This window comes from Rana temporaria, chromosome 5, assembly GCF_905171775.1.
Source record: "Rana temporaria chromosome 5, aRanTem1.1, whole genome shotgun sequence".
Lineage (NCBI taxonomy): Eukaryota > Metazoa > Chordata > Amphibia > Anura > Ranidae > Rana > Rana temporaria.
In genome coordinates this window covers 299,946,939-299,965,400 of record NC_053493.1, presented here as the reverse complement: position 1 = coordinate 299,965,400, position 18,462 = coordinate 299,946,939, and the positions used below count along the sequence as shown (strand labels likewise).

The 18,462-nt window shown below is 41.7% G+C and overlaps 1 protein-coding gene across 1 annotated transcript in view; it reads right to left on the bottom strand.

Moving 5' to 3' along the window:
* The window catches only part of ENOSF1 (enolase superfamily member 1), a 63,257-nt gene extending 45,815 nt beyond the window's left edge, over window positions 1-17,442 (bottom strand). Inside the window, 5 exon segments of the mRNA XM_040354037.1 lie at window positions 1,096-1,182; window positions 6,025-6,035; window positions 6,038-6,139; window positions 9,682-9,790; window positions 17,254-17,442. Of these exon segments, the coding sequence (XP_040209971.1) occupies window positions 1,096-1,182; window positions 6,025-6,035; window positions 6,038-6,139; window positions 9,682-9,790; window positions 17,254-17,337 (393 nt within the window). The 5' untranslated portion in view covers window positions 17,338-17,442.
* Between the last annotated feature and the right edge of the window lie 1,020 nt (window positions 17,443-18,462).

Below are 18,462 nucleotides of genomic sequence, written 5' to 3'. Positions count from 1 at the left end.
TTTATAATTTATAGTGTAACTAAAGGCAAAACCTTTTTTTTTTTCGTTTTGGGTAGAGTGGAGTGTGATTAAAACACCTGTCAGTTTTTATTGCTGTTTGTGCCCCGTTAGGGAGATTCCTCCCCTCTATTTGTCTTGTTTACTATTTTAATCGAAAAGTGAACGTAAAAGAAAATCCAAAATTTTGAGTTGACATCAGAACACTAAAAGAGGGGAAATCTTCCAATAGGGTCACTAGTTCTGGTTACCCTGGTAACATACCCCTCACTCTGGGGGATTTCCTCTCACTTCCTGGTTTAGCTGTGGGACAGGAAGTGAAAGGAAATCTCCCCAAATGGACACAGATGGTGTTCCGTCAGATTAGGTGACCCGTCAGAATTGGTAACGGAAGTGCACTGTCCACCTCCTGCGCTCAGCCGCTGTTAAGAGGGGGACAGAGAGTGTGTTGTGCATGTGTCAAATTGTGAACAAACACTCATTTGTGTCATCCTGGGAGCATGCTCAACAGTCGGAGCATCCTAGCTTCTATGCTGGGTCATGGTTGATCTGACAGGCTAAGGGAAAACAGAGATTGGCATACAGTCATGTAAACTAAGCTGGACAATGGTTTTTACACTACTGGGCCCTAGGATGCTCTGACTGTTAAGCATGCTCCCAGAATGACACAAATGAGTGCTTGTTCACAATTTGACACATGCACAACGCACTCTCTGTCCCTCTCTTAACAGTGGCTGAGCTCAGGAGGTGGACAGTGCACTGTGCATGCACAGGTCTTGAAATAGAGAGTGTGCTTGCTTACTCCTGTGATGCTGGAGGCGTGCCTCATGTACAGTACATCCCAGTCCTGAACATGAGGCAGATTGCTCCCTATACTAGTTTTTCAGTTGGGCTGTGGGGAAGCCAAGCTTGGCCTACAGGTATGGCGTTAAAAACCAAGGACAATTTTGAGCACAATGATTTTAAAAAGTACTAGGCCCTGTGACTTCATAGTACATTTCAATATAAAAGAGAACTGAGCCTTAAAGAACACTATTACAATATTTAAAAAATAATGCATAGTTTAGGCATGAAGCAAATTGCCAAAACATACAATACCTTTCTTTCCTTTTTAGCCCATAGGTCCCATACTGCATTAAGTACTGCAGCAGTTGCCAGCTGCACTACACCCTTCTCTGGTCCAATCTGACAACAAATAAAAAATAACGTTATGCCTCATAGAAGATGCATTTCTGAAGAAGTTACATTACCTACAAGGCCTGGCATATTAGAGGATTCGTTCATCACAGTACCACCATCCTATACAAAGAATTGTCAGTGTTGCCCATATAATGGAACACACCTTCACCTGTGTAGACAAAAATCCTTGCACAAGCTCTGCTCCTGCCTACAGTAGACTGATGACATCATCTCAGCCTAGTCAAAGTTACTTGACTGGAACTCAATAATGAATTTTGAATGATGCCAGGTTCTGGATGGAAGGAATTAGGTGGATAAGTAGCCTGTTGGGATCTATAAAGGAGATCATTGAAGCCCACCTAGCCACCCAGTCCTCAGGAAGAGGGACAAGTTATCTTTCAAAAACACATAGAACAATACCGCAAGGCGATATACTGCATTACTTTACTACACTCATGTGCAATGAGCTTAAATAATGATGGAGCAACTTCAATATAGCCACAACGAGGAGCTGCTGTTAATCTGTACGTACCAAGCACCGGAGCTTATGCCGCATACACACGATCATTTTTCGGCATGAAAGAAAACGTCGTTTTTCAGCATGTCCAAAAAACAACATTTTTCCAACTTCCTCATTAAAAACAACGTTGCCCACACACCATCGTTTAAAAAAAATGATAAACAAAGCGCGGTGACGTACAACACGTACAACGGCACTCTAAAGGGGAAGTTCTATTCGCCTTTGGGCTGCTTTAGCTGATTCCTTGTTAGTAAAAGATGATTCACACTTTTTTTCTGTTACAGCGTGATAAATGCGCTTATTCCATTTTGAACGGTAGTTTTACCAGAACGAGCGCTCCCGTCTCATAACTTGCTTCTGAGCATGCGCGGGTTTAAAACATCATTTTAGCCCACACACGATCATTTTTTACTACCCGAAAAACTACATTTTTTAAAACGACGTTAAAAAATGCAGCATGTTCGAATTTTTTTTTTTTTTTTCGTTTTTCAGAAACTGAAAAACGATGTGCAGCCCACACACGATCATTTTAAATGACGTTTTTAAAAACGACGTTATTTTTAATCCCAAAAAATTATCGTGTGTACCCGGCATTAGACTTGGTTATACAAATCTGCAAGTGCATTTAACAAACATTGAGCTACAGGGTGAGATTTCACCAGATAGACAGGATTTATATGCATATCTGTTTCATTTTGTTTTAAACTATAGTAAATGCTGTTCAACTACGTATTTGGATCATCATTTACTGTTTGAAGTGGGGAAATTATGTTTTTTTCTTCGGATGCTGCCTAGTTCTAGTTTGCAGAGCGCTCCATACCTGTTGTCTTTAATTTGAAGTACGTATTTATTTAGCATAATAAAATGTATTAGCATGCACTATTCATCCTAATAATACAGCAAAAGTTTTGTTTCAGAGGGTTTATTTACAAAAGTCTATACAAGCCTCCTGTCACTCATATTACTAAATAAATTAGATTAAAAAAAATTAAATTGCATAAAGGCAAAAATGGTGACGTCAGAGCTTAGATGACTCAGCCTATTAAATTACCTAGAACAAAAGTTCAATGCAATGAAATATGGGTGGCTAAATCTCCAATGGCCTCATAACTATATTCATGATATTCTTTGCAGTAAACGCTTCTGTTGGAATTGTTCTAGAATATAATTGTATTTGGCACTTAAGGTATTTTTGTTACTGCTTTCCTCTGCTAGAATTCCTAACTTCCTACCACATTCAATTGAAGGGATACTGCAAAGGCATTTTCTTTGCATTTTAAAAAATTTTCAATGATTGTTTAAATGTCTACCTCATGTTTTCATGGATTTAGAATTACTGGTTGCAACTTGGCAGTTTAGAATAGCTAAGTGCAGGCTTTTTTTCAGGGGGAACTTGGGGGAACTCAGTTCCCACCACCTCTGGCTCAGACCCTTTGGTGCCTGCTCACCACAATCACTTGTAAACACAGAAGTCTGTTTTCTGTGTTTACAAGTGACAGCTCTGCCCCTTAATGCCCCTTTAAGACCCTTCTACTGTTTTTTAAATCTGAACGGGTCGTGTTGAGTTCCTGAACCTATTTTCTGAGAAAAAAAGCTCTGGCTAAGTGGTTATAGCACTTCCAACCTAAAAGCGCTTAGGTTGACGGTTCAAATTCAACCACGGCACTACCCGCCCAGACTTTGCATGTCTTCCTTGTGTATATGTGGGTATCCTCCCACACTCCAAAACATGCTGGTAGGTTAATTGGCCCTAGTATGAATGTGAGTTAGGGACCATAAATTGCAAGCTCCTTGAGGGCAGGGACTGATGTAATTGTACAATTTACTGAATAGTAGAGCGCTAAGTAAAATTGTAGATGTTATGCTAATACCTGTAATAAGTAAAAAAATTCACAATATGAAATTCATGTTTCAATATTTCCAAATAACTGCAAGCTGTATATTCACTGAATACTTTCAGAATCATTATAAGTTGGTCATAACACTCAGAGACATTTGTTAGAAAAAGGTTGTTTGACTTTCTAATAGCTATTGGACTCAAATTGATGATCATTTTAAACCATAGTGACAAGAAATTCACAGGAGAAGGATGCAAATCTTTTCTCAAAAGAAATTCTAACTGTGAATGTGATTTTCCTGACACCAGTATGGCAGCATACATGTGATATCGCTCAGCCCCTATCTCCATCCACAGGACCTGTTTGGCCCCTTTCACACTGGGGCAGGACCAGCGGTGGCGGTGAATCCGGCGGCGCTATACCGTCGGATTCGGCCGCTAGCGGGGCGGTATTAACCCCCGCTAGCGGCCGATAAAAGGTTTATACCACCCGCAATCGGGCGGTATTGCCGCGGTTTGCCATTGTTTTAAATGGGAAGGAGCGGTATACACGCCGCTCCTCTCACCGCTCCAAAGATGCTGCTGACAGGAGATTTTTCTCTCCTGCCAGCGCATCGCCTCAGTGTGAAAGCCCTCCGGCTTTCACATTGAGGTTGCTGGGCAGAAGTTTTTCAGGCGGTATAGCAGCGCTATTTTTAGCACTGTACTGCCTGAAAAACTCCTCAGTGTGAAAGGGGTCTAAAAGGAAAGCCAGAGCAACCTCCCTCATTTAAGTTAGGGGCAGCACATGCAAAATATCTTTGTAAACCATCCGAAAAGCAGCAGGCTTCCATGTTCAGGCTTCCATGTTCAGCTTCATGTCCATTGTAATAAAGTTTAATCATACATTACTGAAGTTCTGGACATACCCTACACTCACTACCTCTCTTACAGAAACCCCATACTACTGATTCACTGATGCTTGTTTTTAGAGAAATGAGCTGAGCTAAAATAGGTATCTGATGTCTTTAACAACAACAATCTAGGAAAATGAATCAGGTACTGAATGCCTGTAAATTGTGGTCCTAAATGGGTCTACATTTTTTGAATGAGCTGTGTAAGACAAGACAATTACCAGTTAAGTTTTATCATATTTTTAACAAGAGAAAGTTTTATCATATTACTAATATTTTAAGAATATAATTATTATGTTAACCACTTAAGACCCGGGCCATTATGCAGGGTAAGGACCTTGCGCCCTTTTTGCGATTCGGCACTGCGTCGCTTAACTGCCAAGGAGCGAGGGCGGTCGTGGCACTGGCTCCCAAACAAAATTGGCGTCCTTTTTCTCTCACAAATAAGCTTTCCTTTGGTGGTATTTTATCACCTCTGGGGTTTTTTCATTTTTTTGCGCTATAAACAAAAATAGAGCGCCAATTTTGAAAAAAATGCAATATTTTTTACCTTTTGCTATAATAAATATCCCCAAAAAAAGATATAAAAAAAAAAATGTTTTCCTCAGTTTAGGGCCGATACGTATTCTTCTACCTATTCGTGGTAATAAAAAAAAAACGCTATAAGTGTTTATCGATTGGTTTTCCACAAAATTTATAGCGTTACAAATTAGGGGATAGTTTTATGGCATTTTTATTAATATTTTTTTATACTACTAATGGCGGCGATCAGCGATTTTTTTTCATGACTGCGACATTATGGCGGACACATCGGACAATTTTGACACATTTTTAGGACCATTATCATTTTTGCAGCGCAAAGTGCTATAAAAATGCACTGATTATTGCGAAAATTACAATTGCAGTTTAGGATTTAACCACTAGGGGGCGCTGAAGGGGTTAAGTGTGACCTCATAGTGTTTCTAACTGATATCAGGGACAGACGATCACTGACATTGCCACAATGAAAACGGGGAAGGTGTGTTTACACACACCTCTCCCCGTTCTTCAGCTCCTGTGACTGATCGCGGGACACCGGCGGCGATTGGGTCCTCGATTCCCGCTGGCGCGGTCACGGAGCTTCAGACCATGTATCAGTATGAAATGTGTACAAGTATATGTTTGAGCAACATAAAAAAAGGAAAAAACACATTCAATGCAGCTCTGCAAATACATGTACATTTCTCTATGTTAAAAAAATGCTGCAGTTGAAGGAAAATATCTGTTAATCCTCTCAAAAATCTAGAGAGCTCCTACTGAGCTGAGCACTCTTTCTGCAGCTCTGCTGCAATGAAATCATTTGCATTGTCAGCCCAATTCTACCTTTGGGAACACCTTACATTTATGTTATGATGATGAGGAGAGGAGGAGGGTTCTGTATCGGCTGAGTAGACCTACAAATTTTTTGGCTGGTAGCACAGTTCATATAGATGTATTTAGCTTTCAGAAGCCTAAATCTACATAAGCCATGAAATATATTTACAATATGTACGATTCTATAAACAAGGTATTTTACTCAACATTTTAAACAGAAAAAAAGCTGTCAAAGTTCACCATACCCAGCGCAGTTGCCATCGCTGCTTAGCTCCCTGTAGAACCCCCTGAAATTGTTGACAATGTCTTCAAACGCTCTTCCCACCACATGTCTTGAAAGAGCTTTCACGGCACACACCACTGCAAAACAGCATATGATTTATTCCACAATGGTATTTAGATGTTATTATAGAATAAGTGGTTGTTTGTTAAGCGGATGTGCCACTAAAAAAATATATTAAAAGCCAGCAGCTACAAATACTGCAGCTGCTGACTTTTAATATAAGGACACTTACCTGTCCTGGAGTCCAGCGGTGATCGCAGCAGATGACGAGCCGATCGCTCGTCACCCTGCTGCTCCCCCCTCCATCCACGGTGAGGGAACCAGGAAGTGAAGCGCTCCGGCTTCACTGCCCGGTTCCTACGGCGCATGCGCGAGTCGCGCTGCGCCGCCTATTGGCTCCCGCTGTGTGCTGGGAGCCGAGTGTTCCCAGCATACAACGGGGGACGGACGGAAGGTAAGGAAAAAACCCGTCCTTTGCCTATCGTAGGGCCGGAAGTGGGTGCAGATACCTGTCTGTAGACAGGTATCTGCACCCCCCTCCCCCCCTGAAAGGTGTCAAATGTGACACCGTAGGGGGGGAGGGTGGCCGATCAGCGGGACTCCACTTTAGAGTGAGATCCGCTTTAATACAATAAACCTCTATACAGTACATTGCAGTTGCATTGCAACGGTCATGCTTTTTATAGATCGTACCTGTTAACTGCACATTTCAGTACAATCTGTGACATAAAGGGGGTCTATTTATAAAACGATTAGTTGGATGTTGTGACGGGAGGGCCCGTGGAACCCAGAATCCCTTGGAGAGGTTGGGAAACCCTTTTTTCAGCTCCCATTCACCTCCTATGTCTAAGTTACCATGTGGCCATTAGGGGCACAAGGTGACTGAGAAAATGTGGCTTGGTTTACTTAAAATGGGACACTAATACCATACAAATATGGTGTGACAAAAAGTATTGCAACGACTACCATTTTATTCTTTAGGCTGTTAGAAAAAATATATATATATAATGTTTGGGGGTTCTATGTAATTTTCTAGCAGAAAAAAATGTTTTTTAACTTGTAAACACCCCATCTCAGAAAGGGGCTCGGTCCTTAACCACTTTCTTACTGGGCACATATCCCCCCCCCCCCCCCCAGGCGAAATTTCAGCTTCCGGCACTGCGTCGCTTTAACTGACAATTGCGCGGGTCGTGCAACGTGGCTCCCAAACAAAATTGACGTCCTTTTTTTTCCCACAAATAGAGCTTTTCTTTATTTTGGTGGTATTTGATCACCTCTGGCGGTTTTTATTTTGTGTGCTATAAACAAAAAAAGAGCGTCAATTTTGCTATAATAGATATCCCAATTTCTTTAAAAAAAACAACTATATTTTCTCAGTTTAGACCGATACGTATTCTTCTACATATTTTTGGTAATAAGCGTATAGTCACTGGTTTCCGCAAAACAAAATAGGGGACATAATTATGATTTTTTATTTTTACTAGTAATGGCAGCGATCTGCGATTTTATTGGGACTAGCGACATTATGGCGGACACATCGGACACTTTTGACACCATTCACATTTATACAGCGATCAGTGCTATAAATGTGCACTGATTATTGTATAAATGTGACTGGCAGGGAAGGGGTTAACACTAGGGGGCGAGGAAGGGGTTAAATGTGTTTCCTACTATGATTCTAACTGTGGGGGAAGGGGACTGACTGGGGGAGGTGACCGATCTGTGTCCCTATGTACAAGGGACACAGCATCGGTCTCCTCTCCCTGACAGGACGTGGATCGCTGTGTTTACACACAGAGATCCACGGTCCTGCTCAGTTACAGGGCTATCGCGGTGCCCGGCGGCCATCGCGGGTGCCTGGCGGCCATCGCGGCCGCCGGGCACGCGCCCCCCTAGTGGCTCTGAAACACGAGGATGTCATATGACGTCCTCTCAGAACAAGAGAGCTATCGTGGTGCCGTCAATTGACGGCGGTCAGTAGTAAGGAGGCTAATGGTGGTATTTCAGGTGCAATAATACAGCCCTCAAGTTTTTGAGAAACAAGAAAACTTTTGTATAATCACGTACCTTGGCAATCCCAGAAAAATAGCATCAGCAGACAAGGTGACTGATAAAAAAATTATTATAATAAAATATTACTGGGCTAAATGAGCCATTCTGATAAGATGATATATGAAAACCAGTCATATACAGGGCTACTGGAAAAAAAAGATTTGATGTTATGTTGCAAGCATGTTAATGATGTACTGTATAGGGTTTAAGTGACAATTTAAGGGAATGAAATACACAGAAAAATCTGTACATAACCTTTTTTTATACTTTTAAAATCCTGAACAAAAACAAACATACTGTAAACCACATGTGTCAGGGCCATTTGATGTAGCCTTTGCAGCTCTCCTGCAGCTGTGGCACTCCCCCTTGTGCAGGCCGCAGAAACTCCTCGGCAGTAGAGAGGAGAGCAGATCTATTCCTACAGATTCTGCACCTCTCTGTGCAGCAACCCTGTGCAGTAAACCCATAAATATACCTAGTGAAGTGACTGTCCTCAGGTAATACATAAAAGTGAAACAAATCTTTCTACATAAGTTGTACATGTTTATCTGAAGCTCTCTCATCTCTGCACCCTCTTAAAGCAGACATTTTACACAGGCATTCCTGATCTCTAGCTGCTGGGGACAGGGATCTGACATCACACACTACAGAGCACATAGCACATAGCAGGGAGCTTACTGTAACCAGAGACCTGAGTGGAGGGAAGGGGCACACCCCAACTACATAAATTCTTAGGGAACATGCAAAGTTGAGGCTGTCAATCACAGGCTGTGTGCTGAAGTTCCCTGTCCCCCCTTGATCTCTTGTAGTCTGCATTAGCTGTCAGAAATTACTCCTGCATAGCAGAAAGCAGGCATAAATTACTCTAAGGCCTCGTACACACGATCAGTCCATCCGATGAGAATGGTCCGAAGGACCGTTGTCACCGGTTAACCGGTGAAGCTGACTGATGGTCCGTCGCGCCTACACACCATCGGTTAATTAACCGATTGTGTCACAACGCGGTGACGTAAAACACAACGACGTGCTGAAAAAAACAAAGTTCAATGCTTCCAAGCATGCGTCGACTTGATTCGAGCATGCACGGGTTTTTAACCGATGCTTTTGCATACTAACGATCGGTTTTGACCTATCGGTTAGGCATCCATCGGTTTAATTTTAAAGCAAGTTCCTATTCTTTTGACCGAAGGTTAACTAACCGATGGGGCCCACACACGATCGTTTGGACCGATGAAAACGGTCCATCAGACCATTCTCATCGGATGGACCGATCGTGTGTACGCGGCCTTAGTGGTTTGGACTGAGGCAAGTACATACTATGGAGGGATATGCGTTGTTAATTTTCATGTCAGAGGTTTAAAACCACTTTAAAAGACTGAAGGTGACAGATTGGTTTTAAGTATTGGTTCCGGTTATTGTTTTAAAAAAAAACTCTTTCGGGGTGAAAAGTGAACACATCCAGACTGATTACAACAGTCTCAGTGTTATACTTCCCTAATATATCCCTAGTTCTTGAAAACAAAATGAGAAGTTTAACATATCTCTTGAAAAGAAAATAATTTCTTACCAACTTCTGTGCCTCTGCCCAAAGTAAAGGTTAAGCCATATCCTTTTATACCATCCGATGCATCTGTTTCTAGGGTCACATATGCTGCAGAGTAGTCAGGGTCCGTGTGCTGTGTTGTAGGCAAAAAGGAAGATACACTCAGAGTGTTACATTTAAAATAAACATGCACACATACTGTGTATAGTGTATATATATATATATATATATATATATATATATATATATATATATATATATATATATATATATATATGCAGAGCTTTTTTCTCAGAAAATAGGCGCAGGAACTCAACCACGACCTGTTCAGATTTCACAAACAGTAGAAAGGTCTTAAAGGGACATTAAATACCAGAATTGCATTACATACAGAGTGCAGAGTTCAAGGGGTTACAAAATTGTAAACAGGCACCAAAGGGTCTGAGCCAGAGGTGGTGGAACTGAGTTCCCCCAAGTTCCCCCTGAAAAAAAAGCCCTGTATATATGTATCCCTTCCCCCGAAGGAGCTGCTGGTTTGTTTGGGTGGCATGTTACCTCATGGCTCTTCCGCCGTCCTAGGGGTGTATGATGCATATATCAGTAACGGAATGTCCATGACAGGTGTCTTTTTCTGTGCTCATTATTACCCAGGCCGGGTAAAAACATTAAAACTTGTGATAAAGACTAGAGTAGAGGTGAAGTAGAAGAACAAAATAGCTGACTCAGGCGCAACAATAGGGAAACAATCCTGCTTCCAACAATGCTTTGTATCTCCGCCATTCTAGCCAGAGTGGGTATAACGTACCTGGACAGGCCCACTCTCACTGACCTGGCAGCCAGGTACCGCTCGAACTTGAAGGAAAAGTCCCTGCCACAGACCCTTCTGAAATGGACCCAGGGAAAAGCCCCCACCACAGGCCCTCTCTGTGATTGCGATTACGGAGATGATCCTCCTTGATAGAATTGCGTCTGGAACTCATTCAGATAATTTTCAGGTACCGACTGACAGGTGACCAGTCTCTCAGTGTCCGGCTACCTTGATCCCCGGGGGTTTGTTGAGACCCTATTGGATCGCCAGCCTCTCATTGGCTCTCCTCAGATGGACTCCCCACCGAACAGCTATCCCGCTTGGGATCTTCAGGATTGGGAACCCAGTCGACCACTGGGCTCCCTGCCACAGCTCAAATGTTCAGGACCAACATGGTCCCAGAACCAGGAACACACCGCGTGGCACGCACACCCTGGCCTGGAAGGCCATTTCGCCGGGGCGCCATGATGCGCAGTCACCCTAAAGGTGGGTGCCGAACTCCAAAGAAGAACCCAGACTAATGGCGCCTGCCCCATAAATACCCTCCCCCAGCATGCACAGGGAGGCTCAACCCTCCTGATTGGCTGCTGAGAAGAGCACCCAAACCTCGACTACACTGCGGTCCTGGGGGTAGGAATTACACCCCAGTAACAATAGACAGCCCACAGCACAACAAAGCTGAGACAGAGACCAGTTTAGAACATAATAATTGGATCAGAGTCAGTTAACATTCTGATCCTCCTCTAAATTTGACTAGCACCGGTACCTTTTAAAGCGGGGGTTCGCCCTGTTAAAAAAAAAAAAAAAAAGTATTTTTTTATTATACCATTAAATTCGGCATCGTAGCGCGAGCTACGGTATGCCGGTCTTACATTTTTTATGCCCGTACTCACTGCGGTATCGCTGATTGAAGAATCCGGGGAATGGGCGTTCCTATGGTGAGAGAAGGTGATTGACGGCCGCCCTGGCACGTCACGCTTCTTCCGGAAATAGCCGAAATAGGCTTGGCTATTCACGGCGCCTGCGCACAGGCTATGCGCAGGCGCCGTGAATAGCCGAGACCTACTCCGGCTGTCTTCGGGGAGCGTGACGTGCCAGAGCCGGCCGTCAATCATCCTCCCTCTCCATAGGCACGCCCATCCCCCGCGGGAGTCGATTTCTTCAATCAGCGATACCACAGTGAGTACGGGGATTAAAAATTTAAGACCGGCATACCGTAGCTCGCGCTACGATGCCGAATTTAATGGTCTAATGATGGAAAGGAGGGTGAACTACCACTTTAAGTAACCAGGCGCTACATATATATATATATATATATATATATATAATATTTTGTAATCATTTTCTTTACATTAAACTTTTGTTTTGGATAGAGTATGACATGGCTAAAATCCCTGTCAAGTTTTGTTGTCTGTCCCCTATTGAGCAGATTTTTATTCACTTCCTCCCTTAGAAGCACAAAACAAAAGTAAGAGGAAATCTCTATAAATTAAAGCTGAATTCTAGAAAGCTGTGTCCACAGTTGTTTGTTTAGTGTGGGGGACATAGAAAACACATCTACTTACCTGATCCTCTGCTACCCAGCAAATAGTGCTGCACTTCACTTTAGCAGTGGACTGTCCATCTGTGTCCTCACATTCAATGCTAAGGGCTCTGTATCGGCTTTGAGGTTTGTCAGATAACCTTAGACCCAGACCAGAGTGCAGGAGTGCAGCACTGGCAATGATTTATCAAACACAGAGACTTTTCTGCATGTTGCTTCGTGCAAGCAGGTCCCAGAAAAGGGAATAATTTAACTATAGGTACACTGCTACTCACATTGTCCGAATTATAGTGGTCCTTTTGAAAGTTGCCAGATGACTTCTTGAGGTCATGTTTGGTAAATCATCTACCTATCCTCAATATATTGGTTGTCCATTCTAAATTCTGAGTCTACACGGAAAACTTATTGGCATGTGAAAGATTGGTTATCTTCCATACTACATGGTCAAAACAACAACAAGGAAGGACAGTGATGACTTGACTTATGACCAGTGGTAAACTGAACAAGAATTGGGTTTTCACCACAAATCATAATATACCCATTAATGACCCACTGACTGTGAATTTTGACTGGAAAAGTTTTCAACAACAGAACATCTTTTATTTAAACTATACAATTTTGGTTGTTGTGTAACCTAGAATGGACAGTGTGTGTATCTTGTACCATGTTTTGGCTCATTACAAGGTCCTTGTACAAACCAAAATACTTTTGTTTGCTCCAGAAAACATGGTTTGCTTGTATTGAACACAGATTATAATTTGTTTTTAATGTTATAGATGAAAAAATGTGCATACAGCTTTAATGGTCCACTTAAAGCGGAGGTTCACCCAAAAAAATGTTTTTTAACATTACATTCAGCCGAGTTGTCATAATTACAATCGGCTGTTTTTTTAAATGTTATCCCCGTATATACCGTATTTTCACCGCCGCTTCCGCGTATGTCTTTTGCGGGACTGGGTGTTCCTAATTGATTGACAGGCTTCCGACCGTCGCATACAGCGCGTCACGCGTTGCAGAAAGAAGCCGAACGTCGGTGCGGCTCTATACGGCGCCTGCGCACCGACGTTCGGCTTCTTTCAGCAACTCGTGATGCGCAGTATGCGACGGTCGGAAGCCTGTCAATCAATTAGGAACGCCCAGTGCCGCAGAAGACATACCCTGAAGCGGCGGTGAAAATACGGTATGTACGGGGATAAAATAAAAAAAAAAAACAGCCGATTGTCATTATGACAACTCGGCTGAATGTAATGTTAAAAATGTATTTTTTGGATGAACCAACGCTTTAACAAGAGAACCAATATTTTCCTAAGAGAATTTCTTTTTTTGGAGTTAAGGCAGTAAATTATTACTTTCCACAAGCAATGGGAAGTCAAAGTTCAATATCTAGTCTCTTAAACATCATTGTAAAAGGCAAAGGTAGTTTTAGCAAACAGAATTTTAAGAAATGCACCGACAGGAACTTTAAAAAAGCCTAAGAAAATACCATAAGCCTATCTTCCATAATTTTGAGGTTCATTTAATACATATGATGGTAGAGGAACATGTGCAAGCTCAGACCGACAATGTGAATATTTTGGTATTTGCCACAAAGGCTGGCCTCTTGGTGTGGGAGAATTCCAGTAGGACATTCGTCCTTCTTCAGTTAACTTTCAATAAAGCTACAAATTGAACTGAACCCTTTATACCTTTTATCCTTGGGCACAGCACTGGTAATGATGAGAAGATCACCAATATGTAAGCATCATAGCTGCAGTAAGCTTTGATTATGGATACAGAAGTAGGCTGTGTAATTCATATTCCTTAGTTGCTTTTTATACCCATCCCAACCTTGGACATCAGGGCCATTGTACATTTTTATTCTGATAGCTAATGAACCAGGAAAATATATAGGCAAATTGTACCTGACTCATATCTATTGATGCCTGGCTAAGCTTCAATAATCTTCTATGATGCTTTATGAGCCCCGAAATGTGAACATTATCTTAAAACCTACAGGTATGTTGGCCCCTTCGGCCCATCCTTTTCTTATCTAGAGCCTCCTTACTGGGATAGGTAGCTTTGCTAACCAGAACAAGTGCCCCAACTTCATGAGTTCAGTTGATATTTGCATGATAGAGCCCCCTCTACGTGGATTTCAGGGCACAAGGACTGCTCTGGGTTATTGCCGCTAGCTTACCTTGCTAAAGGTAAGTATATCTTTGGTTTAGTTTATGCAGTTTTAATCAGCTTAGCCAATAAAATAAAGTGTAAAGGTAAAGAGATCGCGCTAAAGTTATACAGTGACAGTAAATGGTGAAAAAGTTCAAATCAATAAATGAGTAGTCCCGCCACACAGGCAAATTCATAAAACAATCTCCCAAGTGCACCAACGAATCCACAAGAAGAGTGCTTGAAAGGAAAGATCCTCCACCAAAGTTACAAAGGGCCTCTTACCGGATGGAATTGATCTCCAGATAATAAGAGATCACACACAGCATGATAAGAGGTACTGGGATGGTATCACATAGGCAGCCACAACAATGGAATCCTTATCAGAATATATCCTCATTTAGCCAGGAACTCCCATTAGAACATCCACAGGTATGCAAAAAACAGAAGGGCTCACATAGTGTAAAATCCTTTTTTAATTGTTCAAAGTAAATGAAATTGCACTTACATGAATTGTATTAAAAACGAGCACATAAAAGCCGGCCAGCTTAGGAAAACAGCCCGTATCCGGGTAGAAGGTACGCGGTGACGTCAGCATGCCGCCTCCCAACGTTTCGTCGTAGTGTAAAAGGATTTTACACTATGTGAGCCCTTCTGTTTTTTGCATACCTGTGGATGTTCTAATGGGAGTTCCTGGCTAAATGAGGATATATTCTGATAAGGATTCCATTGTTGTGGCTGCCTATGTGATACCATCCCAGTACCTCTTATCATGCTGTGTGTGATCTCTTATTATCTGGAGATCAATTCCATCCGGTAAGAGGCCCTTTGTAACCTTGGTGGAGGATCTTTCCTTTCAAGCACTCTTCTTGTGGATTCGTTGGTGCACTTGGGAGATTGTTTTATGAATTTGCCTGTGTGGCGGGACTACTCATTTATTGATTTGAACTTTTTCACCATTTACTGTCACTGTATAACTTTAGCGCGATCTCTTTACCTTTACATTTGTCTCTTTGTAGTATAACACTTTTTGATCGCAGCTTCACATATTTTTGTTAAATAAGCGCAATATTTCTTTTGTAATAAAATAAAGTGATTAAAGCCCAACTCCAGCCAAAAATTTAAATTTCCCAATGCTATCTTCTACCCCCTCTATTGTGTTAGCCGATTTTTTGTCTTATCTGGTGCAGGAAGATATACTCACTTAAGTATGCTGTCCGTGATTCTCACCAGTTCCCTTTTACGCTGTCGGGAACGGCAATACAGATGTTAGTGGTTCCAAAGTCACTGAAGACAATTACAAGAATCCCCTCTGTTATAGCAAGCTATGTGTGTGTGTGTTTTTATTTTTATTATGACGCCCGGGGAAGGTCATGTGACCTCCAGCCACTCTCCTTTCCTGATCTAAGGACTACAGCAGGAGGGGCTGAGATGTCACCCAGAAGGTCACATGACCACACAACAGCACTATGAAATAAATTATTTAGCATCATAATAAAAAAAAAACACATACACTGTGCAATATAGCTTGCTATAAAAGAGGAAAAAACAGTAATTATGCTTAGTGACTTTACAGTCATATGGAATAGTGGCAGGAGGGGAGAGGCAGGGGAGAGATGGTCTCTCACAGCACAGACTACTGAGCTGACAGGCAGGGAGGGAATGAAAGAGGGAGAGACTGATCACACAGCGGAATGATGGAGGAACGTAAACTGACCATGGATCAGCAGCTATGATTACCATGATCAGCACACCTAGGGGGGCACAGAAACAGGCAGAATCAACCAGGTATTTTACAGCATAGAATGGCACAAGTTTATCGTGCTTTAAAGTAACAGGATCTTTTTTTTTTATTTCTTAGGGTTACAACCACTTTAACGTCCCCTACAATCCCCTCACGGTGACTAACTCCTCTTTTGGATCCTAAGAGGCCCCCCCTACCATTTTCAGGACCCAAAAGTTATGTGACCTTTGGTTTAGGTAAATAAAATGTATTTAGATATGTTTTTTTTTCATTTCAGCAATCAGGTATAGGGTAGTGGGAGGGAAGAATAAGTGATGGTTGTATTTTATCTGGAGTTGGACTTTATTACACCTTAGGTCTGAAGAGGAGACCTGAGCTATCTTCAATGCTTGGTGTTTATAAAGCTAACTCTACATTAGAAGGAATGTCCTGGAACTGGAGAGGGTCCAGAGAAGGGTAACAAAGCTAAAAAAGTGACTGGAGGATCTCAGCTATGGGAAAAGACTGCAAGCACCAAACCTTTACTCTCTGAAGAAGAGATGCTTGAGAGGGGATATGATTTCAATGTACAAATACCGTACTGGTGACCCCACAATAGGGATAACATTATTTCACGGAAGGGAATTTAAAAAGACATGCAGCCATTCACTAAAATTAGAAGAGAAGCAGTTTAAAATGTAAACTGCATAAAGGGTTCTTTACTGTTAGAGCGGTAAGGATGTGGAATTCTCTTCCACAAGCAGTGGTTTCCGTGGGGAGCATTGATGATTTCAAAACACTATTAGATGGGCACCTGAACAATCACAACATACAGGGATATACAATGTAATATAAACATAAAAGCATACACACAGGTTGGACTTGATGGACATGTGTCTTTTTTCAACCTCACCAACTATATAACTATAACTATGCTTCTATCCATGGGATACAACACTGCTGCTATGGGACAATTTTGAAAATTGCTGATAAATGTATATGTAAAGTTACAGGATCTAATATAACAGAAACAAATTTACACATGCACAAAAGCTGTTCCCAACAATTGCTAATAGCTCAAGACCTGTTCCAGTAATAGGCAAATTGTGTCAATTAGCACTATACACAAATCTGAAAGAAACATGATAATAAATATCCAGCTATACAAATGTGTTGATGCATGTTTGCTTGTTAGCCAATCACTAACACATATAATAACGTATTTGAGCCTATTTGTTTTTATTTGAACTGAATGATCAACGTTTTATGCATTGTTCCCACAGCATAACTGAAGTGAACTTTACAAAAGACAACAGAAAGGAAGATGAAGAAGTGGCAGGGACATAGCTGGCTTAAATCAGTTCTTATTCTTACCATAGCATCAGAGCCGTGGTGACCCAAAGAAGTAGGGAACCGGACATCGGTCACGGTTAGTCCAGTAATCTTTTCTTTAACCATAGTAATTTGCTTTTAGCTTTCCAAAACAGGAAAAAGTCAATGTCAACACAGTGGAAGCTAGCAGCCTGTACAGCTTTGAGTGCAGCACCCAGACTTCCTCATATGCAGATTACCCAAAGTCACATGCCCACCCCCTGCTGCTGACTTGCACACACGCTGCAATGTTTAACCCATGCATTCCTGAAAATCAACCCACTGTATTTCCCAGGACAGACTCTTCAGCATCTTTTCAACTGACTTCTAGTTACACTCTAGAACCAATAAATCACACATGTAATTTTCACTTTGAAAATAAAAGAGCAATAAAAAAAAACAACCATTAATATATTTAAAGCAACCATTTCTTGCCAGTGATTGCGGTAACAGCTGTAGTAGCAGTAATAACTAGTAAATGTATAAGAATTCTGCTCATATATTTACATAGTAGGCAAGGTTGAAAAAAGACAAAAGTCCATCAAGTCCAACCTATGTGTGCGATTTTATTTCAGTATTACATTGTATATCTTGTCCTGTATGTTGTGGTTGTTCAGTGCTTGTAACCTTTCCTCATAACTAAGGTCCTCCAGTCCCTTTATTAGAAGTGCCATTCTCTGGCTTCTCTCCAGTTCCAGCACATCCTTCCTGAGGACCAGTGCCCAGAACTGGACAGCATACTTCAGGTGCGGCCAGACCAGAGTCTTGTAGAGTGGGAGAATTATCGATTTATCTCTTGCGTTAATCCCCTTTTTAATGCATGCCAATATTCTGTTTGCTTAGCTTGCAGCTTATAAACAAGTCCCTAATTTTAAAAGCAGTACGAACCCCAGCAAAAATGCAGCTTACCAATTTTTAGATGTGATGGCATTAATTTTCCTTTTTTAATTTGTTTTCCCTTTATTTTCATCTGATTATTCAGACAGTAAAGCCCTGTACACACAATCGGATATCTGATGGAATCTAATCCGATTGATTTTTTCATCGGATATCTGATGAAGCTGACTTTCATCAGTCTTGCCTACACACCATTGGTTAAAAATCCGATCGTGTCCAACCCGGTGACGTAAAACAGTACGATGTGCTGAGAAAAATAAAGTTCAATGCTTTCGAGCATGTGTCGACTTGGTTCTGAGCATGCATGGATTTTTG